Source organism: Diospyros lotus, chromosome 4 (genome assembly GCF_014633365.1).
Source record: "Diospyros lotus cultivar Yz01 chromosome 4, ASM1463336v1, whole genome shotgun sequence".
Lineage (NCBI taxonomy): Eukaryota > Viridiplantae > Streptophyta > Magnoliopsida > Ericales > Ebenaceae > Diospyros > Diospyros lotus.
Genome location: NC_068341.1, coordinates 10,548,063 through 10,574,254, shown reverse-complemented (window position 1 = coordinate 10,574,254; position 26,192 = coordinate 10,548,063). Strand labels below are relative to the sequence as shown.

The 26,192-nt window shown below is 37.1% G+C and overlaps 2 protein-coding genes across 2 annotated transcripts in view; one reads left to right on the top strand and one right to left on the bottom strand.

Annotated features, from left to right (window-relative positions):
• Nucleotides 1-21,944, top strand: part of LOC127799499 (uncharacterized) — a 28,042-nt gene extending 6,098 nt beyond the window's left edge. The window contains exons 4-7 of the mRNA XM_052333580.1: nucleotides 20,640-20,735; nucleotides 20,920-21,042; nucleotides 21,217-21,479; nucleotides 21,565-21,944. Coding sequence (XP_052189540.1) covers nucleotides 20,640-20,735; nucleotides 20,920-21,042; nucleotides 21,217-21,479; nucleotides 21,565-21,675 — 593 coding nt within the window. The 3' untranslated portion in view covers nucleotides 21,676-21,944. The remainder of the gene's footprint in view (nucleotides 1-20,639; nucleotides 20,736-20,919; nucleotides 21,043-21,216; nucleotides 21,480-21,564) is intronic.
• Nucleotides 21,945-23,435: 1,491 nt separating this feature from the next.
• LOC127799501 (succinate dehydrogenase subunit 5, mitochondrial) lies at nucleotides 23,436-26,049 on the bottom strand. The gene is made up of 4 exons (XM_052333581.1): nucleotides 25,715-26,049; nucleotides 24,695-25,005; nucleotides 24,416-24,601; nucleotides 23,436-23,800 (listed from the first exon to the last, which is right to left on the bottom strand). The coding sequence occupies exons 1-4, from the start codon at nucleotides 25,875-25,877 to the stop codon at nucleotides 23,744-23,746; spliced, it is 717 nt and encodes a 238-aa protein (XP_052189541.1). The 5' UTR covers nucleotides 25,878-26,049; the 3' UTR covers nucleotides 23,436-23,743.
• Nucleotides 26,050-26,192: the final 143 nt, after the last annotated feature.

Below are 26,192 nucleotides of genomic sequence, written 5' to 3'. Positions count from 1 at the left end.
TGGAGATAAAAAAAAAAGAAAAAAAAAGAGAAAATAGTCAAACTCCAAGTGTAATAGGCAAAATATTAGAATAAGGACATATTTGCAATAAGAAGCCTACATATCCAATTTGGAAAGATCATTTTGTTTGACTCGTTTTGCTATAAAGCAATTGAAAGAAATTTTGATTTTCATTAGAGATATTAGTTACAAACAACCAACAATATCTTCTCTTTTGTGAGATTATGAAGATTATAAAAAATTTTAAGAAGGTACTTAGTATCATCTTTATTTTTACATCTGAATTTCTTGGTTCAGACTTCTAAAAAGAACTTGGCCAAGGGTTGATTTAGATGTCTAAGGGATTTTATTGAGACACTTGAAAACTATTCTGGGAAGGTTCAAACGTCTATGGGCATTCCTTCAGAAGTCAGAATAAGACTTGCCATAGGAGATTGGTTTCCAGAATGGGTTTGACGTTTGAGGGTTTTCCATCGGACGTCCAAGTAAGACTTGCCATAAGAGATGGGTTTCTAGAGTGGTTCAGATGTCTAAGGGGTTTTTCGTTGGACACCTGAATAAAGTCTTAAAACAGGGACCTGACTTTTGGAGAGGTTTGGACGCCTGAGGGGTTCCCTTCAATTTTCCAAATTAGGCTTAAAACAGAGGAAGTATTCTGGAAGTGTTCAAGTGTTTAAAGAGTGTGCTACAAACGTCTCTAATCAGTTAGACTCCCTAAGATAATTGGTTTGGACATTTTTTTATATCATCAAAATAAATTTTATAAAACACCATTTGTACCCTTGAGACTTACAAGGTTATTATATCTTATGTCATATTAAAATATTTATCATCAATTTTGTTTTTCTTTTTTTTCCAGCGTCAGGTGGGGGTGGGGGGGGGGGGGGGGGGCGTTTCTCTCTTTTGCTACAAATTTTCTACATTTCATCGACTTGTCTCATAGGTTTATTTATTTATTATTTTTTTGCATGGCCATGTATTCACTGTAGCATTCTTATCTCAATTATACTCATATTTTGTATATGTTGGTTCTTAATTGTCTAACATTTTGAGCCATATGACAAGATGGTCTTATAGCCCTCCCTTTTAGCTTTAAAGAGATTTTACCATTGCATGAAATGCTGGATACACTTTTTCACTTTAACCATCTTTCCTTGATTTTATGAGTAACATCCTCTATAATCTCTCCTCCTTTTTGAATAAGTGATTCAAGATATTGAAATTAAATCTTTTTTGGATAACTTACTCTCCAAGTGTCACAATAAAAACATCCACACTTCTACTTTTACTGCGCTTATATTTCACATATTCATACTTAGCTTTCAACCTATTTAATTTAAAATCTTTGGATTCTAAGGTGTTTTTCTATAATTCAAGTTTATTATTCATGCCTTCTTTTTGTCTTATCTATCAAAACAGTATCATCTACAAACAACATACGCTAAGCTACTTTTTCTTAGTTGGGCTTTGTGAGTTCATCATTTACAAAGCAAAGAGATTATGGCTATACAAATCCTTGGTATAATCCAACTGTAATTAGAAAAGTCTGAATATCTTCTCCACAAGTTCAAACACATGTTTTTGCTTGATGTTACATGTCCTTAATAACATGTACAAAATAATTTGAATGCCTTTCTTCTCTAATACCTTCAATCAAACTACTATGGGGACCATCATAGGTCTTTTCCAAGTCTATAAACTCCTTATAACCCCAAAATACGCTGTATAAATTCTCCAGGATCACCTTAATTAAACTAACCTGGCAGGAGCTCGACCTTGGGGTGCCAGCTATACGTGTCAAATATCCCTAAATGACTACAACCCCATTACACAAAGTCCTATGAGTCATGATAAAGAGGGCAGCATCCCGGTATAAACCATCATATATTCTGGTATGATCCCTAGCCCTGGATCTGGTTATAGGTCCTGAAACAGAATAATCAGAAAAAGAAGTTGCTCAATGCTTCTTCCTTTCTGACCTATCTTGAGTAAGAAAGTACTCAAAAAACTTTTCTGAAATATACTGCATATCTCCCCTGTATTCCCCTCTGAATTGCATATAAATCTTACGGTAACGTAGAGGAGTAACTGCTATCTTAGAAGAAATAACTTCCATCTTAGAACAAGGAGCTGCTTCTTAGAGAACAACATATCTATATTAAGAACTGACATAACTAACAGAAAAATTAGAAAATAATCTGAGAAAAGAAAATAGAACATAGCAAAATATTTTAAAACATAGCTGTCCTGTAACATATTCATATTTTATTTGTCATGTGTCAGACCACATGATTTTTGATAAATGTGAAGATGAGGAACATCCAAAAGAAAATGTTATTCTTGTAGAAATGGTTTCAGAATCTTCCATTACAATGACATGTTAGTTTCGTTTTATGATTGCAGATATCTTTGAGGTTATTTGCTTTAAGATGATAGGTCCATGTATATGATACTGATTTGATAAAATTAGGTAGATTGGATGAATTCTACCACATAGATTTCCGATTATTCCTTGAGAATAAATATACAAGTCTCCTAGCTCATTACTAATTCAACTTCAACTCTAACTCCTAAAATATCTCCTAATATACAACTCTAGATTATAACATAAGCAAATTAAATAATCAAACTTAAATAGATAACTAACAACAATTTGAACTAAACTATTAACAATAAGAGATAAGAGGATATGGATAACAATAAGAGATATCCGATATCTCTCGGATTTATTCTTTAGCATCAGCCATAGCTTTATCTTCCTCCACCAACACCCCCTTTCAAACTGAGGGATATATATCAAATATTCCCAGCTTGCTTCGGATTGATTCAAAACTTTGTTTCTACATTGCTTTAGTCAGAATGTCAGCATGCTGATCTGCAGTAGGTATATAGGTCAACTTGATTTCTCCTTCTTCCATTTCTTGTTTCACGAAGTGTCGATTAATTCGGACGTGCTTCATTCTATCACGTTGAACAGGGTTATTAACTATATTGATAGCTGATTTACTATCACTATATAGTAGTTTAGGAGATGATACTTGCATAGAAAGATCTCCCATCAGCCTTTCTACCCATATTATTTCACAGATTGCTTGAGCAATAGCTCGATACTCAGCTTCAGCACTGCTGCAAGCTACTACCTGCTGTTTCTTTCTTCTCCAAGTCACCAAATTACCCCATAACCTTGTACAATATCCAGATGTTGATTTACTATCTTCCACTGCGTCTGCCCAGTCAGAATCTGCATAACCGACTATTCCTCTGTCTTGACTTTTCTTGAATAGCAGCCCTTTGCCTAGTGTTCCCTTTAGGTATCTAAGGATGTGATAGGCTGCTTTCAAGTGTCTTTTAGTTGGGAGATGCATAAATTTACTAACAATACTTACAACGCATGTAATGTCGGGTCTGGTGTGTGATAAGTAAATGAGTTTGCCAACCAGCCGCTGATACATGCCTTTGTCTACCTGATTGTCTTCTTCTTCTTCTCCTCCTTCTCTATTCTTCCAGTTAGGCTCAAGTGGTGTGCTTGCTGGTTTACATCCTAACTTGCCTGTTTCCTTTAACAAGTCTAGAGTATATTTCCTTTGCGATACAAATATACCCTCCTTGCTTCTTGACCATTTGATGAAACTTCTTGAATATCAAATAGGTTTCAGATTTTTCCTTTAATAGGAATACCCAACATACTCTTGTGTGATCATCAATGAAGGTTATGAACCACAGAGTATTGGTTAGATTTGGAATTCTAGCTGGACCCCAGATATCACTATGCACCAAGTGAAATGGTTGTGAAGGTTTATAGGTATGTTTGGAGTGAGTACTTCTAGTTTGTTTTGCAAGAATGCAATGTTCACAAGAGAAGCCTTGAATTTTATTGATAGAAACTGAAGGGTACACGACTCTAAGATAATCTAAACTAGGATGTCCTAATCTTTGATGCCAAAGCATCAAGTTATTTCCAGAAACAGTAATCAAAGAGGAGTGAATTAAGGACCTAAATTCTTCTTGGTGATCCAGCCTTGATATTCGATATAGACCATCATTTTCTTCAGCTTTGCCAATCCTCCTCCCCGACGATATGTCCTGAAAAACACAATGAGAGGAAGAAAATATTACTAAACAATTTTTGTCTTATGTAATCCTACTTACTGACAAAAGATTACACCTTAGATTAGGTACATAAAGGACTATTTTTAGGCTTAATCCTGCAACATGTGCTGTCCCTGTTCCTTGAACAAAAGTCCTTGTACCATTAGCCATAAAAACTATAATATTCTGATTACATGGCTTATAATCTGATAATGTACCAATATCACCTGTCATATGATCTGAAACTCCAGTATCTATGATCCAAGCACCAGTGGATAATCTATTTGAGAATAGAGAATGACTAATTTTACCTTGCTTGGCCAAAGATACCATCGAATGGCTATTGCTGTCTGAACTTTCAACCGGCTTTGGTATCTTGGTTTGAGTCAGCAACTGGTGAAGGACTTCCAGTTGTTCTTAAGTTAAAGAAACCGGTGCTGGAGTTCCTTTGTCAGATTCCATCATGTAAGCAGCTGATTGCCCACTTTTCCTTTGATTCTTAGGTTTCCAATTAGGAGGTTTTCCATGCAGCTTCTAGCAAGTCTCTTTTGTATGGTATGGCTTGTTACAATAGTCACACCATTGTTTTTCTCGCTGGTTGTCACCTTTAGTTGGAGTAGACATTCTTCCTTGAGTTGTATTCAAGGCAGAATTTTGTAATAATCCCTCACTGGATGAATGATTTGACAGCATTACTTTCTTTCTACTCTCCTCCCTTCTAACCTCAACAAATACCTCTCTCATAGAGGGAAAAGGCTTGGTTCCAAGCAATCTTCCTCTTACCTCGTCTAAATCCGGATTTAGACCATGTAGGAAGTCAAATATTCGTTCTTTCTCCACCATTTTATCATATTGCCTTCCATCAACTGAGCATTCCCAAGTGATCTCATGAAAGAGATCCATCTCTTGCCATAGCTCAGTCAAGATATTGTAATACTTAGTTACAGAATTGTTACCTTGCTTGGTGGATCTAACTTGGAAACTTTGGGCAGTATTTGCAAAATCTGAGTAGATCTCTTGGACAGCACTCCAAATTTCACTAACAGTCTTATAAAATAGATAAGTCCGTCCAACCTTTGGTTCCATAGAATTCACAAGCCATGTCATGACAATGGCATTCTTGGCTTCCCATAATCCATATTCTGCAGATTCTGTACTGGGCCGCATTATTTCACTAGTTAAATATCCAACCTTGCCTTTACCTTTTATCACAGGCATAACCGATTGGAACCACTCGCGAAAGTTGGTTCCATTCAACTTTTCAGAGTGATTTGTAGAGAAAATCCATCAAAGCCTGTTGCTGCAACTGGAGCTTGAATATTTCTTGCTGCTGAAACTTGGCTACTGGGTGCCGGAGGAGAATTTGAGGTAGAGACCTCACTGGTTTGAGGGTTTTCTGCCATTGTATAAGAGTTCTCTTATAAGAAGAACTCTTTGTTAATTAGATATCTCAAGAGCAAGGCTCTGATACCATGATAAAATTAGGTAGATTGGATGAATTCTACCACATAGATTTCCGATTATTCCTTGAGAATAAATATACAAGTCTCCTAGCTCATTACTAATTCAACTTCAACTCTTAACTCCTAAAATATCTCCTAATATACAACTCTAGATTATAACATAAGCAAATTAAATCATCAAACTTAAACAGATAACTAACAACAATTTGAACTAAACTATTAACAATAAGAGATAAGAGGATATGGATAACAATAAGAGATATCCGATATCTCTCGGATTTATTCTTTAGCATCAGCCATAGCTTTATCTTCCTCCACCAACATGATTGGAAGCTAAGACTATATGATGTTTGAAATCACCGATGTTTTGATTGTATCAGTGGGCATTATACTATAGCATCATGCATATTTCGATAGACATAAGTCATGTTTTCTATCCTTCTTTTTTATTAAAATTTATTGGTTAAATTAAGAACTTGAATATCAGAAAATGTACCATCTTTGAAATGTGATTATGTTACAAAAGTTTTTAGCATCACAAAATATGCTTGGGGAATGAAACAATTTCATTCTTTTGTTTCAACTTATGGTAGTTCCCACACGAAGAGGAGTATTAACTCTGCAATTGCTGATGGCTGAAGCGCCAAAGTCCAAATAGACTTGCTTGGTTTGTTTTAGTGGCAGTGTTGCATCTAAGTGCATGTTAAAGTCTCATACCAGTTTTAGCTAACTTGTTTTCTGCTTAGTAAGTCATGGAAGAAATAGTATATAACATGTTTATTATATTGAGCCTCACTCAAACTGTGAAAAAGGACAGCTGCTTACCACTGACCATGGGCCATGCATCTGAGCACAACAATGGGACCTCCTTCAGACTCTTGTCATTTCCAGGCTTTTAAGTTCTTTGTTAGTTTTATAATTTAGGTTTCAACATAATCTTCGCTTTACTGAGGTGCTACTGCAGGGTGGGTGGGTGACATCAAGCCAGCTGCAAAAATCAAGGAACCCACCTTGTCCATAAAGGCATCAAATTATGTGAAGATCTTATTGTCTTGTAGTCTAAGATTCCATTTAGCACATGGCAATAAGCCTATATTCAAGCCCTGGCTTAATTGTGATAATGTGAGCGGACAGATAGGAGAAAAACAAGATCCATATTCTCATTTTATGTAGTAGTAGAAGTAGGGTTGGTTCTGAACACGTCTTGTTTCAACCGAGCAGGATAAGTTTGAGGTTATGTATACATGCATCTATCTAGTCAGCCTCATCATCATGAAGATTGGGAGATTCCACACTTTCTGATGGAGATGGCTGTCATGACCCAAGTAGTAAGTAAAGGGCAATATAGTAATAGTATTATAATAATAGTTAGAAGATATTTTAGAAGCACATGGGGTGCATGTGCTAGGCCGTTAGTGAGCTTGTAATGCCTATATAAGCCTACTGCTATTGGTTTGTTGGGTATGCTGAAATTGATAATAGAAAATCTGATTCTCTCTCTCACCAATTCTCCCTCTTGTTTCTCTCCAATCTGCTCTCCCTCATTTCTCTTAACTTTCTCCCTAATTCTCTTCAATCCCCCCCTTCATTTCTTCTTTGTTCTTCCCCAATTCCTCTTCTAACCCATCACGAACCCTAGGTTCGTGACAAATGGTATCAGAGCAGTCCATCCTTGGCTGTGGTTGTGATTCGAGTTGAAGATCGGTAAAATAACTTCCAACGATTAATTCCTGTAGGCGCGGCTGGGTGTTGCGATTTTGATCGAGAATTCCAACCGGAGTTTTGTGGGGTACTGCTGCTTTGATTGGTCAGTGATTTCGACCCAGACGGTAAGAAGCGGATCTGAGCGACTTCTTGAACCCATTGCAGTTGCTACCAGAACTTCGGAAATACCAGGCGAGAGCAGTTCCTCGGCCGTCGACTCCTTCTGCTTGAGTTAATCGAGTGGCCTTCTTCGGTTGCTTCACCCTTCTTCTTCAGTTGCTTCACCCTTTTTCCTCCATTACCAAAATGAGAGCAAAGCAGCCAAACCAACTCTCAAACGAGCTCCTGACGGTTTATTCATCTGACCATGTATTAGAGCTATTTCAGCAAGGAGTGCTGTTGTGACGCTCCAGACTTGAAGGCGAAGCCAACCCAAATCTCTGTGAATTCCGTTTGAGGTGAATTAAGTCTGGGCGACTTCTTGAAGCAGTGGGTGAGGTGGCATTCATTAACCGTAAGCCACAGAAGCGGAAGAGTGGATTGATTTTCTTTGAGGCGAGCAGGAGGTCCATCCGCGACTGCGATTTCAGTGAGCCGGAGTTGAAGTGGTAAACCGGCGCTGGCTGTTCGATCTTCAGGAGAACTGACGAACTCCTTGCCAGCATGATTTCCTACAGCTGGGCGAACCCCTACCCATGTTAGTTCTCTACTCTTTTTTCTGTTGATTAGTTGATTAATTTCTGGTTGAATCTCATAAATTGAGTTCAGCGCACAAGGAGGTGAGGTCGGCTGATATTTGAGGTTTGGAATTGGAAGACGACTTGGCCAATTGATTCCGACGCAAGGAGCTTGACTCTCAGAATTTGAAGGCGATTGCAGAAACCCGGATCAGCAGGCGATCTAAATTAGTTCCGTGACTTCGGCGATTTCGGTTGTGAAGGTGACCACTGTAGCGCTTGATTCACACTTTTGATGGAGATCTAGGGATTCTAGGAGGCTAATCAAGTTGCTGGAACTGTGCAACTTCTTCCGCTGCTACAATAAACTTGACCTTGAAGCAGAACAGTGGCTGCAATTTGCCACTTCTTGGATCAGCTTCAGGATGACTGTTGAGAGGTACACGCTGAAGAGAAGTGAGGGGTTTAGGATGTACAAAGCTCCTATTTATTGGCCTTTGAGTTGTCCTACTCGTGAAGCTAGGGGAGGTAGCGCATACAGGGAGCAGATGAGCCTTCAATTGCAGCAGAAGAAAGCTTCACTTTCAGCTGGGATGGAACCTCAATGGCAGCCAAAGGAGGCTGCATTTTCTGTTGGCAGCAACAAGGACAAAGGAACCAGCAGTGGGTTTGATGAAGAGTGCAAGGAATTCGGTCGAATGTTCCGCGAGAAGCTACAAGAGTTTGCAATGATACTGATTAAGAAATATCATTACAACTTTCCGGTGGAATATTTTGATGATTATCACGGAAGCTTTAACAAGGAGAAATTCCTTGGAATGGAGAAGCAAGAGGAGAAGCTGAAAGAAAGAGCAAACAAGGAAGCAAGGAGCATTGATCATTTTATGGAAGAGTTGGAGCATGAATCAGAAATGAAGGAAAGGCGGAACCAAGAGCGTGGTGAACATTGCAGTGAAAATTCTGCCCCATCCAACCGAAATGATGAGCTGCCAGATGATTTTAAACCAGATGGGAAGCCTGGATCAGTTGATAATGAGCTGCAAGCTACCAAGCTTAAGGTTGGGAATATGTCTCCTCAGGTGGATGAAAATTCAGTTATTAAACAAGCGATAAATCATGTTGGGACTAAAGAACCATTGGCTGGAACTGAAGAAAACTTGTCAAGGGTAACCAATGATTTTGAAGAAGTAAAGAGAGGTTACAAAGACATCAGTTTAGGCCAAATGTTGCAAGAGAAAGAAGCTAAAAATTGTGTTGAGAATCAGTCTACAAATCAGATTGATGATGAGAACTGCTATGAAGATGGCTTACTTGTAGCTGAAATATCTTCCAATGTTGTGAAGGTGTGTAGATCTGATCCTAAAATGTGCCACAATGTTGTTGTAAATTTTGAGGTTGAGGAGCAACATCAATTGAAGGCTGAAGGACTGCAAGTTTCAGTTGTTGCTTGTGACCAGAAGCAGCTAAATGCAATGAAGGCACTAGATGATGATATATTGACTGGATTTGGCATCATATTGGATCCTCAATCTATGGGTACAAGCTATCTTAATCTGGTAGCTATCACCAACCCACAGGAAATGGTATGCCGCTCCTTGGAAGAAGATGCAGCTTTGATTGCACTGATTATCATTTCGGTTTCAGCCGAGAAGTATCCAAGAACAAAGAAGAAGCGGCCTAGAAAGGGAATGATAAAGGAAGGAACAACCAAGCTAGAGAGAGTTGGTATTGGTTAAGGAGTAATGGTTAAATTGTTGTAAGTTCTTGGGGACAAGAACTCTCTCAAGGAGGGAGGAATTGTCATGACCCAAATAGTAAGTAAAGGGCAATATAGTAATAGTATTATAATAATAGTTAGAAGATATTTTAGAAGCACATGAGGTGCATGTGCTAGGCCGTTAGTGAGCTTATAATGCCTATATAAGCCTACTGCTATTGGTTTGTTGGGTATGCTGAAATTGATAATAGAAAATCTGATTCTCTCTCTCACCAATTCTCCCTCTCGTTTCTCTCCAATCGGCTCTCCCTCATTTCTCTTAACTTTCTCCCTAATTCTCTTCAATCCCCCCCCTTCATTTCTTCTTTGTTCTTCCCCAATTCCTCTTCTAACCCATCACGAACCCTAGGTTCGTGACAATGGCATGCATGTTTTGCAACTTGTTTTAGTTTTGTTGGAATTCAGCAAAGAATTCTGCCAATTTCATGGACATCTTATTAGGAAAGTCCTACTTTAGAAAGTTACCATTCTTAATGATTGTTAGCTGTTATTCTCCAATCAGTCCTATAATTAACTAATTAAGTAGTCCAACTATAGATAGTACAACTGTATATATCAATTGTACCAATTAGTCCTATGATTTAGGAGACTAAATATAGGAAGGCCTGCTGTATATATTGATTGACTGTTGATGAATAAAATTATCAGAGAATTTCTCTCAAAATAATTCTCTGTTTATGGTATTAGAGCCACTGATTCCTGTGCCTGATTTTTTTTTTTAATCCTTACCCTTCAAACCGTAGAGTTCTAAGTTGCAAGTCATGGTTGGAAATCAATCAACGGTGGCAACTAGTGAATCTACTACTGATTCCATTCCAGTTAGAGCCACATCGATGCTTGCTGCTCCACTGACCCTTGACAACAATTCTATCTAGATTACTTAGCATAAGTTAAATGGAACCAACTTTAAAGAATGGTCTCAATTAGTTTTGCCAGTCATCAAGGGCAAAGAAAAGGTTCGATATCTTACAGGAGCAACACCTATGCCTGATATTGAAGTAGCCACCTACAATATTTGGGACACTAAGAACTCCATTGTCATGGTTTGGTTAATCAACTCAATGGAGACCAAGATCAAGAGGACACATCTCTTCTGCAAAACGGCTAAAGCAATTTGGGAAGTTGTGCAAGAGATTTACTTTGACATGGAGAATACTACACAATGCTTTGAGATCATATTTGCAATCTAGACAATAAGACAAGGGAATCTCTCAGTCACTAAGTATTACAATGTTTTGACTGAGTTGTGGTAGGAAATGGATTTGTTCTATGAGATTAGTTGGAAATGCCCTTATGATGGAGTAAAGTATAATAAGATGTTGGAAAAGGAACAAGTCTTTGACTTCCTCCATGATCTCAACACCGAATTGGATGAAGTTCAAGGTAGACTACTTGGTGCTAAACCTTTTCCATCCATTTGAGAAAGTCTTTGCAGAAGTTAGATGAGAGGAGATTCGAAAGAACGTAATGCTAAATCCATCCTTGTATTCTAACAATGATGTGAGCCCTCAAAATTCAACTCTTGCTACTACAAAAAGAAAGACTACTACCTTACCACATGGTGAGTCACGAAAGGACAAACAATGGTGTGATCACTGCAACAAACCATAATATACAAGAGAGATCTTCTAGAAGATTCATGGTAAACTAGCAAATTGGAAACCTCATAGTCAAAGGAAGTCAACTCAATTCGCCTATATGGCTGATTCAGAAACCGAGAAGTTCACCAATCTGACTTTATTTGCAGATCAATTGGAACTCTTGCATTAGTTACTAAATTAGATGAAGCTATCATAAATGTCTAATCTTACAGATACTCCTAAACCATCAGCATCTCTTGCCAAACAAGATACTACAAAACAATCCTTATTTTCTAAGAAACTTGCTACAAATTCCTAGATTGTAGATATAGGTGCCTCAGATCACATAACAAGTTTAGTGGATGCCTTATCGACCTATGAGGCATGCAATCGGGATATAACAATCTCAATGGTTGATGGTGCAGTATCTTTGGCTATAGGGCAAGGATCAGTTTATTTGGCAAAGTTAGCCTTGAAATCTGTTTTACATATGCCAAAATTGAAATACAATTTATTATATGTGAGTAAGCTAATCAGAGACATGAATTGTATGGTGACATTTTTCCCATCTTACTGTGAATTTCAAGACTTGTTTTTGGGAAAGATGATCGGCAGTGCTGAGAAGAATGGTGGCCTTCATTACATTTTAGGATCTTGCAATCCCTCTAAATTTAGTTTAAAAAATAAATCTTTTTTTTTTCCTACTATTTCAAATTTTGAGATTATGATATAACATAAGCGTTTAGAGCATCCTAGTTTCAACTATCTTAAAGCATTGTATTCTCATCTCTTTATCAACAAAGAACAAAATTCTTTTCATTGTGAGCAGTTTATTCTTGCTAAACAGTCTTAACAATCTCACCTTATTCATTCTTACAAGCCTTTCAAACCATTCTATTTTTTTCATAGTGACATCTGGGGACCATCAAGAACACCTAGCCTAACCAACACCCATTGGTTTATCGTTTTCATAGATGATCATACAAAGACTTGTTAGGTATTTCTTATGAAAGAAAAATCTAAAGCTAGTGCAGTCTTTAGAAAATTTCATAAAATAGGGCTTAATGTGTTTCAATCCTCAATTCATGTTATTCGTTTAGATAATGGCCAAAAGTATTTTTCAAATGAGTTCAACCATTATCTAGTTGAACAAGGAATAATTCATCAAAGTTCTTGCCCTTACAACCCTTAACAAAATAGGGTGGTAGAACAAAAAAATTGTCATCTTCTTGAAACTGTTCGTTCTATAATGTTCACTAATTTTGTTCCAAATTCATATTAATACTTATAGCCTCCTATCTCATTAATTAGCTTCCTTTCAAGGCCCTTGCATTTCGAACTCCTTTGAGTACCTTCTTGATTTCTACCCTCACACTAGGATTCTGAATTCTCTCCCCCCAAAAATCTTTGGGTGTACTACTTTTGTTCATAATCATCATCCTTTCCACTCCAAACCTGAGCTTAAAGCCCTCAAATGTGTGTTTGTTGGCTGTTCACCTACCCGACAAGGATACAAGTGTTATTATCCTTGCACCTGGAAATTCCTTGTTTCATGTGATGTCTCATTTCTTGAACACCAACCCTTATATCCCAATGTCTCTCTTCAGGGGAGATATCTAGTACGGAGCAATATTGGGATCCTTCAATATCTCTTCCTTTATCAATTCCTACTTCTCATTCTACTTTTGCCATGTCAAGCTGAAATTGGAACTGAAACAGCTAAAACAATCTCCATCCCTGCCCAAACCTATATGACCAATTAAGGGGAGAACAGGTTCCTGAAAAACCAATCTTAGTTTATTCTAGAAGGCATCATGATTCTTAGCAAGGTCCATTGTCAAATTCGGAGTCAAGTCCAGTGAATGACACTGTGGAAGAGGTACCCATTGATGATTTGGATATACAATAGATCTTCAAAAAGGGGTGAGATCATGTGCTAAGTACTCTATTTATAATCACTTGATATATTCGAAATTGTCTCCACAGTTCAAGGCATTCGCTGTTAGCATTGATGAGATCAAGGTTTCTAGGAACATATATTGTGCTCTACAAGACTCAAGGTGGAAGGCAACAGTTATGGATGAAATACAAGCACTAGTAAAAAATAACACATGGGACATTGTGGAATTACTTGAGAGTAAGAAGGCAGTTGGCAGCAAATGGGTGTTTACAATTAAATATAAGTCAAATGGAAGCATTGATAGAGACAAGGCTAAACTAGAAGCCCAAGGCTTCACACTTAACTTATGGAATAGACTGAAGGAAACTTTTGCTTCAGTTGCCAAGTTAAATTCAATACGAGTCTTACTATCACTTGCTGCTAATTTGGACTAGGAACTACATTGATTGGATGTTAAAAATGCGTTACTAATCGGTGAACCAGAAGAAGAAATCTATATGAGAATACCTCGTGGTTTTGAGACAAAGGACAAGAAAGCAAAGGTATGTAAGCTAAAGAAATCTCTATATGGTCTTAAACAGTCCCCAAGGGTTTGGTTCAAGAGATTTAATACCACTTTGGATCGGCTTGGCTACAAACAAGGGCCGATTGATCATACATTATTTATAAAACATGCAATAGATGGGAAGAAGATAATTTTGATTGTATATGTAGATGACATTATCATCACAGGAGATAAAGTCAAGAAATAGAGAATCTCAAGAGGCAATTGAGGGCTGATACTTGCTGGGGATGGAGTTGGCTAAAAGTAAAGAGGGTATCTTTGTTTCTCAAAGAAAGTACACTCTGGATCTTCTAAAGGAGACATGCAAGTGCAGACCTACCAGCACTCCATTAGAAAAAAACTAGAAGTGGAAAGAAGAAAGAAGCGAACATCTAGTGGACAAAGGGAGACATCAAAGTTTAGTAGGAAAACTAATCTACCTATCCCTTACTCGTCTTGATATTGCATATGCTATGAGTGTGGTAAGTTAGTTTATGCATTCTCCTACTCAAAGACTTCTTGATGCTACATTTCACATTCTTTGGTATCTCAATGGGACACTAGGTAAAGAGCTATTGTTCAAAAAGGGTGAAGATAGAGAAATTGTGAGATTTGCAAATGCAAACTGGCGTGGTTCTATTGAAGACAACAAGTCTACCTCCAGCTATTGCACTAAGTTATGGGGTAACTTAGTTACATGGAGAAGCATGTGGTAGCCTATAGTAGTGCAAAAGTAGAATATTGAGTTATTGCTCAAGGAATATGTGAGATAATTTGGCTTAACTGCTTGAGAGACTAATGAAGGACCTAAACATATCTGTATCTACTTCAATAAGGCTATACAGTGACAGCTAGTTAGCCATCAATATTGTTATTGATTCAATGCAACAAGACCAAATGAAACATGTAAGGATTGACCAAAATTTTATCAAACAAGAAATCAAAAATGGAGGTATCAATCTTTCCTATGTTCCTACAGAGTCTCAGGAAGCAAATATCCTTACCAAAGCTATGTCAGGACCAAGATTTGAATCAATTATAAGCAAGTTAGGAATGATAGATGTCTATTTACCTGCTTGAGGGGGAGTGTTGGAATTCAACAAAGAATTCTATCGAGTTCATGGAGATCTTATTAGGAAAGTCCTACCTTAGAAAGTTACCATGCTTAATGATTGTTAGCTGTTATTCTCCAATCAGTCCAACTATAGATGGTACAACTGTATATCTTGTACCAATTAGTCCTATGATTTAGGAGGCTAAATATAGGAAGGTCTGCTGTATATATTGATTGACTTTTGAGGAGTAAAATTATCAGAGAATTTCTCTCAAAATAATTCTCTGTTCAAGTTTAATTCCACATGAAATTGCAAGGATTGCTGATAAAGAATATCACAGTTTTTGATGTCCTGTGGTTCAAACAAACATTTTCAAGATCCTTCTAACAGAACCCTCCTAAAGTTTAACATGCCCATCTTTGGAACAAGTTCAGTTTAGGCCTTTCATCCTTCCACCATACATGTTTGGACTGAAAAAAAAAACTATTCAATAAGTGTGGGCAATGAAGAGAGATGATTCTTTGTGAGTTCACTGTCAAAAAACAGAATTGTCTAGTGCACAATGAAGAGAGTTGATTCTTCTCAAAGTTTCTTTTTTAAGCAAGCTTGCTAGTACCTTTTTCCTGCTCTGATATCATCAAAGGAAATTGTTACACTTTGAATCGAATTGTTTGATGCTAAAGCTCATTGGTGTTATACTATAAAGTATGGACACAGTGAACAAGTTGTTGTGCCGGTGTCACTGGCATGTGGGACTCATCCACCCGGCATCTCCGACACTGTTTTCTTCTTTTTTGTGGGGACACATGACTGACATGTGTGTCCCCTTTCTGGACACGAGAGACGTTACCATGCCCTGATTGATGCATGACTCTTTGACTGGATTGTGGCTTCATTCTCCTTATTAATGCTTCCTTTCACATTGTATTCAACCATCGATTCGAAGGACAGAGTCTATGACTGGTGTACTGGACTACGTTTTTTGTCAACAGAATGGTGTGAAGTTGTTATCTTCGACGGATGGGATGCCTATACTGTTGGTAGTCTATTGTAGCGACATCGGCAAGTGGGGATTGGGAAGTTTGGTGACTGAACTGGGTGCATCTTCTGCCTGTGCCTAGCCTGCCAATTCGATTTCGCGAACCCTTAAAGAGTCCTTGAAACTTGGTATCATATATGTAATATTATTTTATGGGAAAGTCAAATCTATTAGCCCTTAGTCTCTCTTTTTGTTATTTTATTTCTTATTTCTTAATGGTTTATTCTTCCTGAGAATCCTTGAAACTTGGTATATCATATATGTAATATTATTTTATCATTTTTATGGGAAAGCCAAGTTTGATACTCTCTTTTTTATGTAGCATTTTATGTGTTACTGTTTTGACTTTTCAAGAACATCTTTTGTTATATTATTTTATGGCAATGGTTAAGGAGCATAAATGTATTTTGTTTTCAGATAAGGTGCATTTATTGTATCTTGTTTTCAACATCTAAACAATTCTGTTGGCTTACTAAATGGTTCAAAGCATGATGCATTTATCATTAACAAATAGAATTATTTGGATGTTGAAAATAAGATGCAATAAATGATTTTTGTATTAAAACAAGGTGCATTTGTATTGCTTAGGGCAATGGTTAGCATTACTCTTTTTTATATTAGAAATTAGATTGCTTAACATAATATTATATATATTATATGATTTAATCTATATTTTATATTTTATTTTTATTAGATTGCTTATGGATTCTTCTTTTAATGTTGATGATACTAATTTTCGTTTGGAGAAAAATTTGGAAAACCCTTTGTAGAGATATGTTGCGAAAATTAATATTTCTCAAAAGGGAGGGGGAAATGTTGAATGACTGTGTAACTTTTGCGATGAAAAGAAGTTTGGCTTTGTGTACAAGGGTTAGAACTCGCTAAAATTATCAGGAGAAGGTGTTGGGCCTTGTAAGAAAATTCCAGTAAGTGATTTAATTGAGCTACAGAAGTTAGATGATAAAGCTAAAAGAATAGCAAGTAGAATGAGCCAAAAAAAATTCCTTCTCCTTCTCAGAGCAGTTCATCAAAAACTATGGTATCAGGACCATTAGGGGGTTATAAGTGTTATCTCAAAAAAGAGAACACTTGTGAGTCAAAGTGGTGGTAGAAGTAGTTCTTCTCTTTCCAAATGCAAGCCAGTAATGAATTGCATGCTCACATTGATAGAATGTTTTATTTAGCTAGTTTGCCATTTCATCTTGCTAGAAATCCATATTATGTGAGTTCCTATACCTATGCGGCTGCTATGCAATTCCTAGTTATTTGCCTCTTGGATATAATATGTTGAGAACTAGTTTGCTCCAATGGGAAAAGGCACATGTTAGATGACTGTTAAAGCCCATCAAAGGAACTTGGAAGGTGAAGGACGTCAGTATTGTGAGTGATGGTTGGAGTGACTCACAAAGGAGGTCATTAAATAATTTTATAGCAGTTTCAGATGGTCAACCCATGTTTTTGAAAGCTGTTGACTGTTTTGGGGAAGTTAAAGATAAGAAATTTATTGCTAATCTGATGTAAGAGGTGATCAATGAGATTGGGGTTGATAATGTGATTCAGGTAATTATTGATAATGTCAGAAATTGTAAAGGTGTTGGGAAAATAATTGGACTCCTTGTGTGGTTCATACATTGAATTTGGCATTGAAAAATATTTGTGTAGCTTGGAATCATGAAAATAATCAAGTTACCTATGATGCATGTAGTTGGATCAAAGAAATTCATGATGGTGTTTGCTAAAATTTCATCATGAATCATTCTATGAGATTTGTAATTTTTAATGAGTCTGGTCCGTTGAAGCTGCTATCTGTTGTAGATACACGATTTGCAACAACCATAGTAATGTTAAAAAGCTCAAGATTATCAAGCAGGGTTTGCAATCAATGGTGATCAGTGACAAATGGTTATGCTACTGAGATGATGATATGATAAAGGCTTGGCTTGTGAGGGACAAGATTTTGGATGAACTTTTGTGGGATGTTGTTGATTATATACTTGAGTTCACAACGCCTATATATGACATGCTTAGAGCTTGTGACAGAGATAGACCTTGTCTCAATTTAGTTTATGAGATGTGGGATTCTATGATTGAAAATGTGAAGAAGGTAATATAAAGGCATTAGGGAAAAGGCTAACCAAATCATCTATCTTTTATGAGGTGGTGTATGACATACTCATTGATCATTGGACAAAAAAGTAATACACCACTCCATTGTTTAGCTCATTCTTTGAATCCAAGGTAATTCTTTCTATCTTTTTTTTGTTTAATTCTATATTGAGTTTTTGTTTTTGTCATTTATATTCAAACTGATTTTTATATTTTTTCCTTTTTACTCTGCTTTATTACAATGAAAAGTGGCTTCAAGAAGATTCAAATTGAATTGCTACACATAAGGATTTGAAAGTAAACAAAGAACGAGGAAAGTGTATGAAAAGATATTTTTCTAATAATGAGGAACGTGTTAAGAGTTGCTACTGAATTTACAGATTTTTCATTGATGAAAGAGGACTTTGCAGATAGTGACTCTGTAGCAGATAGATAGTCAATGGATCCCATTACATGGTGGAGCCTCCATGGTTCTTCAGCTCCTTTGTTGCAGGGGTTAGCATCATCATACTCTTTATGTTGTGAAAGAAATTGGAGTACTTGCTTTTTTGTGCATTCCATGAAGAGAAAAAAGATGATACGAAAGCGTGCTGAAGATTTGGTTTTCATTCGTAGTAACCTTTTGTCTTTTGTCAAGAAAATCCCCACAGTACATGCAAGGAGAGATTAAGATGTGAGATATAGCTGGAGACTCACTTTGTTCATTTGGGGATGTTGGGATGCTTAAAATGCTAATCTTTCTCTGGATGAACCGAACATGGAGGGCGTGATTTTTGTGGATAATATTGATGATGTTAATGAAGTTGAAGATGAAGCAGCTTAAGTCTGAAGGAATGAAGGATTAATTTACATTTTGTGTTCATATATTTTTAAAGTCTGGTCCATTTTTTTTGAATCCTAGATACTTGCTTTAGATCTTTTGGTGTTTAAATTCAGAACGAGTAATGAGATTAGAGTTATTTATTTGGAACTTTGTATTTTGAATTTTAAATGCATATTTATGAATTTAGAATATAGTTTTGGTATTTTATTATGTTACTAGAAATATAAAAATTTAGTTTATTAACTAATATTTCCCAACCATGTTGTGTCTTATCTTTTGAAAAAATGTCATGTCTCCATGTACTTCTCTGTATCCATGTCCATGCTTTGTTATACCTTCATTTCTTATTGAGTGTTATATGTTGTCTCCTACTCATTGTGATGCAATTTTTGTGATTACAATCTTTGGTAGGTTACTGCATCCTCACACCTGTCATAACACTCAAGGTTTCCCAGTCATTCTGATTACTTTACAGACTAAAAATATGTGAACAAAAAGAGGATAACCTAGGTAGAAACCCTTAAGTATGAACCAAGTTTGAAGAAGAACTCACAACTCGTTAATTGTATTGATTCCAAGAACCTATATTTATACAAGTATGATGCTATCTAGCTGATCCTAATTTACAGGAGATAGAATACAATCTAAACTTGAATATGCTACAGATGTACAGCATTTAAACTAAGATAGAGATAATAGATTATCTTCTACAAATTCTCCTATAAATTTTCCGACGATCTCGGAGCTTTATCTTCTCTTAACTTTCAGCGCTTTTTATCTTTATCTTTATTCAAATAAGGCACGCCTATCACCATGTCTCTTATCCCTAGCTGTATACTCGGGTTTTCCAACAATATGTTAGGGGACGAATCAAGCGATAAAGAAATCTTGGAACAAAATCACGCACACGACCAAATTTATGGGGTCTGGCAAAGAATGCTTACATCCACGGCCGCACTAGGTGTTTTTTCACTATTGAGAATGTTGTAATTATAAGAATTATACTCACGTAAATACGAGGACTAGGGCAAAAATTGAACTCCTAATTCAGGCCTATTTAAGTTTTGGGCCTGTTTAACAGGACCCTCGTAGTGGCTTTGCGTAGGTGTCATAAATCGAATCAGGCTCCACATCTCCTACATAATAGACAGACTTGCTCTCCCATTTATTTGGGGTAACTGGTAGCTTAATTATGTTATTGATCATGAATTTGTCGCTGCAATTCTGCTTTTCATCCAACTGACATTTTGAAAGTGATAGTAACAGAATTTTCATCACATAGAAGCATCGCTTGTCCTCCATGACATCTATATGTGTGGGATCAGTTGCATCAAGCGTGTTGTAAATTGCATTGATCTGTGTTAGTCTTAAGTAGTGCAAACTAGTTCATGTTGACACAGACTGGTTGGTTTTGTTTGGCTCCTGAGTCTAGTTACTTTGAACTTGATTACAGTGGTTGTATATGTGTATGACCTTTAGAGTCCCATCATAAGTTTGAAAATGAAAAAAAAAAAAAAATAATGGGGGTACCCCCCAAACAAATTTTGGAACCCAAATGCTTGTGCTGAAGCCAATAGGATTCCAATTACTAGTTTTTTCTCAGAATTCTTTGTTGTGAAGGTAGCGCTGTGAATCTGTACTCAGTTTCCTGCCAACAGTTTCAATAGATCACAGGACCATATATTATGAAGAAAGATAATGTGATGGGAACATAGGATTTTGTTTTCATGTTCTGATAAAAACAGTTGCATGATAATCTGAATTTGCAGTTGTAGTGAATCATGCAATCATCTATTTGCTTTCTTCTTGTGCCTATATATCGTATTCTTATGTTTCCCTGTTGTCCTTGCTGAAATCTTGGCGATATTGTTTTCTTAAACAGAAGCAGTTGAAAGCTGGCGCAAGGAAAAGCTGGAAGAAACCGAACGTCTAGCTCTTGGAGAGACCTCAAACTCAACTCTTCTGCCAGAGGAAGCTGGTAAAATCTTATCAATTGTAGAGTCCATTTTGTGGCTTTGAAGACTATAGAGAATATCTAAAATTAATACCATGATGCCTATATATATATAAAAAAAAGAGAAGGAAATAAGTGTTATGATTGTTCGGCTGTTCGCTTACATTTATATCTCAAGGAACTGTCCTTACTTAGTGTCTGCTTGAAGGGATGCTTGCCCGAGCTTTGAAGTCCAACTGGAGGCAGCTTTCGGAAGAAGTTGGTCTCTGGATACCAGATGAGATCGATAACGAGGAGCATGATGACAAACCAGAGGGTGCAACAGATCCTGGTAGCTAAGTGATTTTCTTTTTCTTGAGAAATATGCCCTCCTTCACTCACCTTTCCCGCCCTTCTCCTTCTCTTGATAAAAACATTTGTTAGTTTGTTCAATTTTGGGTTTATCAGTGCTCTGTATTTTGGGTTCTTGAATTGGCATTTATCAAGATATACGTGTTCTTCCCAGATGAAGAAGTTTTACCTGGAAGGCCACTTCCTCCCGAATGCCATGCCGAGTACCATGCAGATTATGGTGGTGCTGCTGTCCGGTGGGGCCTTACACACCCTAAAGAAAGTGCATTCGAGTGTTGTCAGGCTTGCTTGGATCAAGCCAGACGTGCCAAGCCGGGTGAAATGAAGTGCAACATATGGGTTTATTGTCCACAGGAGACTGGTTGCCATTCTCCTGATATTTATCAGCACAGACACATGGAGTGCTGGCTCAAATATGTAAGCCTCGGCCAACTTCGTCAAACAAACTATTCTCACAAGTTCAACCTTAAAATCTCAACTGATTTTCATCTTAATGATGCAGGCAGAAAAGCCCAAAGTGACTTTCAAGGACAAGTATTCTGAAGCTTATAGGAGGTCACACCCAAATGCACCAGAAATCGTTCCATGGATTGCCGGTGTTGTTACTGCATAGCTGGTACCGATGGGGGCTTTTGAAGCGTTAGACGTGCTAAGGCTTTTAGTTTGCGGATTTTAACTTTAGAAATCGTCTCCTATTGTTTTGCAATGTCAGCTGCTCAGCTCTTTAACATCTGTTTTTACTCTCTTTCCATGATTTAACACGTTAGATTTCTTTCTTTTCGCGTCCCAAGGACAGGACAATAGACAAAAAAACAAAACAAAACACCATCTTGCTTTATGCTTTATTTTCTTAATTCCTCATTTCTGATTATTTGTATTGTATTTATGTTATCATTAATATGTGATAGTTTGATTTTGTTTTTATTTTTTCAGGATAATTGAAGGGATTTACATAAAATGATGTCTTGTATAGAAATGACCAGCAACCGCTGGCATTGCACAGTAAAATACCCTGTTCTCCGGCTGCATGAGAATCACCCCAACCTGTTGCATTGGATTGATTGCTCCAATCTTTACCAAATTTGCTGATTAGCTCCCGACATTTATTCAATTTCTTCCTCCCCACGCCCAGCTATTTAATTATAGTTTCCACCTAGCTATCTTTTTCTAAAGAGAAAATATTGACCCCAACATCTTTTAGCTCGATCTTTATGCTTCTAACTCGACTAAAACTCAAGCGCGCCAATTCAAACATCACTATATTAATTCTGCTTTCATATTTAACAGCTCAAAGCTATATATATATATATATAGAGAGAGAGATACGATTGATTACGATAAGGGTTCATTGCTCTTACACAAGTGAGGCAGTTTACCCTGACAAGTAGCCAACAGGAGAGCAGAACTTAACAGAAATTTTATCACAAATAGTGAGATGGCATGCAAATTTCTAAACCAAGTTCTTGATTTTGATCAACAGCTTCTCATTGAGTCATTGGCAAAGCCCATGACTTAGATATATCAAATCACTAAAGTAGGATGATAGCAGGTAAAGGCCAAGAAAAAGTGGCGGTTCAAATCACCATTTTTAAGAACAAAAAATTTCCCAACGAAAGCCAACTCAACACCAGTTCCGGGAAAATTCCTCGAAAGAACATGCACATGAAAGAAATGAGAAAAGAATCCGGAACCCCTATGCATAAAAGTACTAAAGTCAGCCAGATCATTATACATATTAGTATCAAAGACGTCCCTATTACTAAATTCTACATCTCAGCAACACGTCACCTGTAATTGTACCTAGTAGTTCCATCGGCAATATACGTCTTCCATATACAATTGTTGATAATTAAGTTGAACAGAACCTACTCAAAGAAACTAATATTATGTTAGCATTCACAACATAATTAACTAAGAGAACCAACCTCCGTTCCTTTTCCCATTCATGTCGAGTTTTTTTTATCCTTCTATTCACTCAGAAACATATCCTTTCAGATATTTTCATCCAATTAACACAATAGAATACTTAACTCTTCAGTTAACTACAGTTAATGGAGAAACTAATGTCAGGTTAATGTACAAAACATTGAAGGAAAACTGCTCGTCTCTGCTTTTCTCATACCATGACTCTAATCCATCAGGCACAGGTAGTTGAATAACTCTGGTTTATTCCTCTCTTAATCTCTGGGTGGGGGAGGTTGGATGTGTGAAGTCAATAATACTCTGGGCTGTTTGTGCTTGCATATTTATAGTCATATGAGCTCTATTCCCTTCCCTTTAATTCCTATGCACAAGGAGTTTCAATTATGGCGTCTTCAAAATCACCATCTTTTTATCATACGTCAGATAGACAATCTAAGCAACTTAATAGAATAACATGAAAGAGCTCTTCATTTATTAATGATATACTACATTGTGGCCTACTGATGGACAGGAGAACGTAATGAGCAAACAACATAATAAACCCCCAAGGAAACTAGTTTCCTTGTATAAGATTCCCAATGGGCAACTTTAGCTTAGGTGTTTTCATCAAACTTCCAGCATAAAGAAGAATGCGCCCAGGTCACATGAAATTATGTAGAAATAGTAATGGGATTAGAAGTTAAATGTCAGAAAGAGAAACAAATATGAAAAAAGTTTTCAAGAAAACAGGAAGAAATGGCACTTTTAGCTCTCCAAACCTAAGCTCTTTGCTCAACATAGGAACCAGAAAGTCCTGATGTCCCAAGGACTGTGACCTGCAATAAGAATAGCAAACAGATTTAGTATTAACCAGAAAGTTAGCACTGTTTTACAATATTGCAGAAAGAATGATAATAAGCACGAGTTCTCTAGTTCAGGATGGTCAAGATGCCATCATTGCATTTCAGGATCAAAATCATTTTCTTGTACCACCACAACGCCACAAAAATACAAATAAATGGTTTTTATTTTTTCTTTTTGGTTTTTGGGGGGGGGGGGGGGGGGAGTGTAGAGAGAGAGAGAGAGCTAATTACATGTTTCAACATGGTATGCTTTTCCATCCACCACGTATATATCAAACATGTATTTTCTCTCAGAACAAAGGATCTAAATTTCCTGCTAAGATTTATCTTAGCTTAAACTTATTCTGAGAAAATCCAATGAAATGAAATACCATTACAAACATGCAAATATGACCACTTGAGATCAAATGACAATCTAATTTTAAGAGAACTTGATCAAGTAATTAATATATTTCATGCCTACTTCGAAAGCCATAGTAACTGCACTATATTAGTTAGGTGCCCCTAACGTAAAACCAAACATATTGGAATTTGGCTGGAACACTAGAATGCTATAGTTAAAGATAACACCATGCAAAATCACAGTACCTTTCCCCACTCAGAACCCAGACTACTGCACCTCATCTTCAAGTGTATCATCTTTGTTCCAAGTTCAGTCTCAACTTTCTTGCGCAAATAGGTCTCATCTGGTCCAAATGCATCCAGATACGCAGTGTACCTTTGGTAAACGGTGTGCAATGCATTTGTGAACTCCTCGGGCATGGGCTTAACATTCTACAAACACATTCAAAATTTAAAATTATCAGCCTAGAAGGACTGAAGAAACAAGTAAAAATCAAGTCATTCTTCCCACAGAACTAGCATTACCTCGCCACTCAATCCAATGCTGTCATCAATTTCCATCCTCAATGATACAAGCATCCCACCAAATTCCTCCACTGCCTCAGCTGCACGGAAAACATTTGCCAATGCCTCCTGGCTAGCCTTGTCATCAGTGCTTTTAGATAATGCTTTCTTTGCATCATGGATAAGTGAATCAGGAAGCTCATCCCAATTGTATGCCATTAAATCCCTGAAGACAAGCAGAATTTCAGGGTCCTTTATATCAGGAAAGTGGGTCAAGTCTTCACTAAACAAGCGCGTACTTCCAATTGCCATACCAAAAGGAGGTCTGCAACCTACAGGTCAAATATCAGACAGTAATTCAGTACATAAAGCTAAATCTGCAATTAACATAAGAGCAAAGGCGTACAGAACCTACCCTGATGAAGCATAGCCAAGGTACACTGAAGATTGATTAGCACAGCTATGTATATGATAAGAAGTGGATGCTAATGAAATAATAACAAAACGTCATTAGGTTTCATAAATGAACTGTCACTCTGTTTCAGCATCAAGCTGATTAAACCCATATCGGCTAAGGTAAATGGTTACAATCTGGAGATTTTCCAGTGAAAGTCACACATTACATTAGTTGGAAATAGTGCCACCAAGCATAGGCAAAGGTAATCTTCTTATCATGAATTCTTCAAACGTGAAGTCTCAAACTGACATGTATGTTATGCCAATTCATTTGGCAGGAGTTTATTTAATTAAAGGTAAGGAAACGCATCTCCGGTCCTTCGCCAAACTGAATAAGCAATTCATGATCACTTCCACAAATGGAACCACAATGATGAAATATATCAAACCACTGTCAACTTCAAGAGGAACATCAATAGGCCAGTCAGGCACATAATCAAACAGAAGATGAACTTCAAACAGATTATTGCCCTAAAAATAATTGAAGTAGTATCTTCAAGTATGCAGATTAAATCAATCCAGAAAGCAACAACCACGAAATTGGAACTATAAACACATATGTCGGGAGGATGAACCAGAAGGTACCGAAAGGGAGGCGTTTGGGAGAAAACAGAAGGGACGACGGAGAGAAATGGAGGTAGCGGAACCCAAGGTGGAGGTCGGAGCGGCAGATTGCAGCGGCCACAGAGGCGGAGGAGCAGAGAGATCTGAATCGGATGGCACGAGACAACGATCTGATCGTCGCCATTTTCTTTCCGATTGAGAGAGAGGGAGGGAGGGGAGTGATGTCACCGAGACGCCGGTAGCGACAGTGAAGTTGGCTTTACCTTACCTAGGGCTCGTTGAAGAATTGATTAATGATTCCCCTTCCCAGGAGGAGGAGCGGTTCCGGTGTAATGATATGGGTATGAACGGCAGGAATACATCGACATAGTAGCCGAACCCACATTTTTGCCTGTACTTTCATATTTTATTTTAAGTGGTTTTTTAATTATTTTAATTATACTTTTAAGTTTATATTTATAATTTAATTTAATTTAATTTTTATATTTTAATTTTTTAT

Coding starts and splice junctions, on each gene's coding strand:
- LOC127799501 (XM_052333581.1), bottom strand. CDS start 25,877: ATGGCGACGATCAGATCGTTGTCTCGTGCCATCCGATTCAGATCTCTC. Junction 24,602..24,694: donor GCATTGGATTGAGTGGCGAG/GTAATGCTAGTT, acceptor ATGTGTTTGTAG/AATGTTAAGCCCATGCCCGA. Junction 23,801..24,415: donor TGGGTTCTGAGTGGGGAAAG/GTACTGTGATTT, acceptor TTCTTATTGCAG/GTCACAGTCCTTGGGACATC.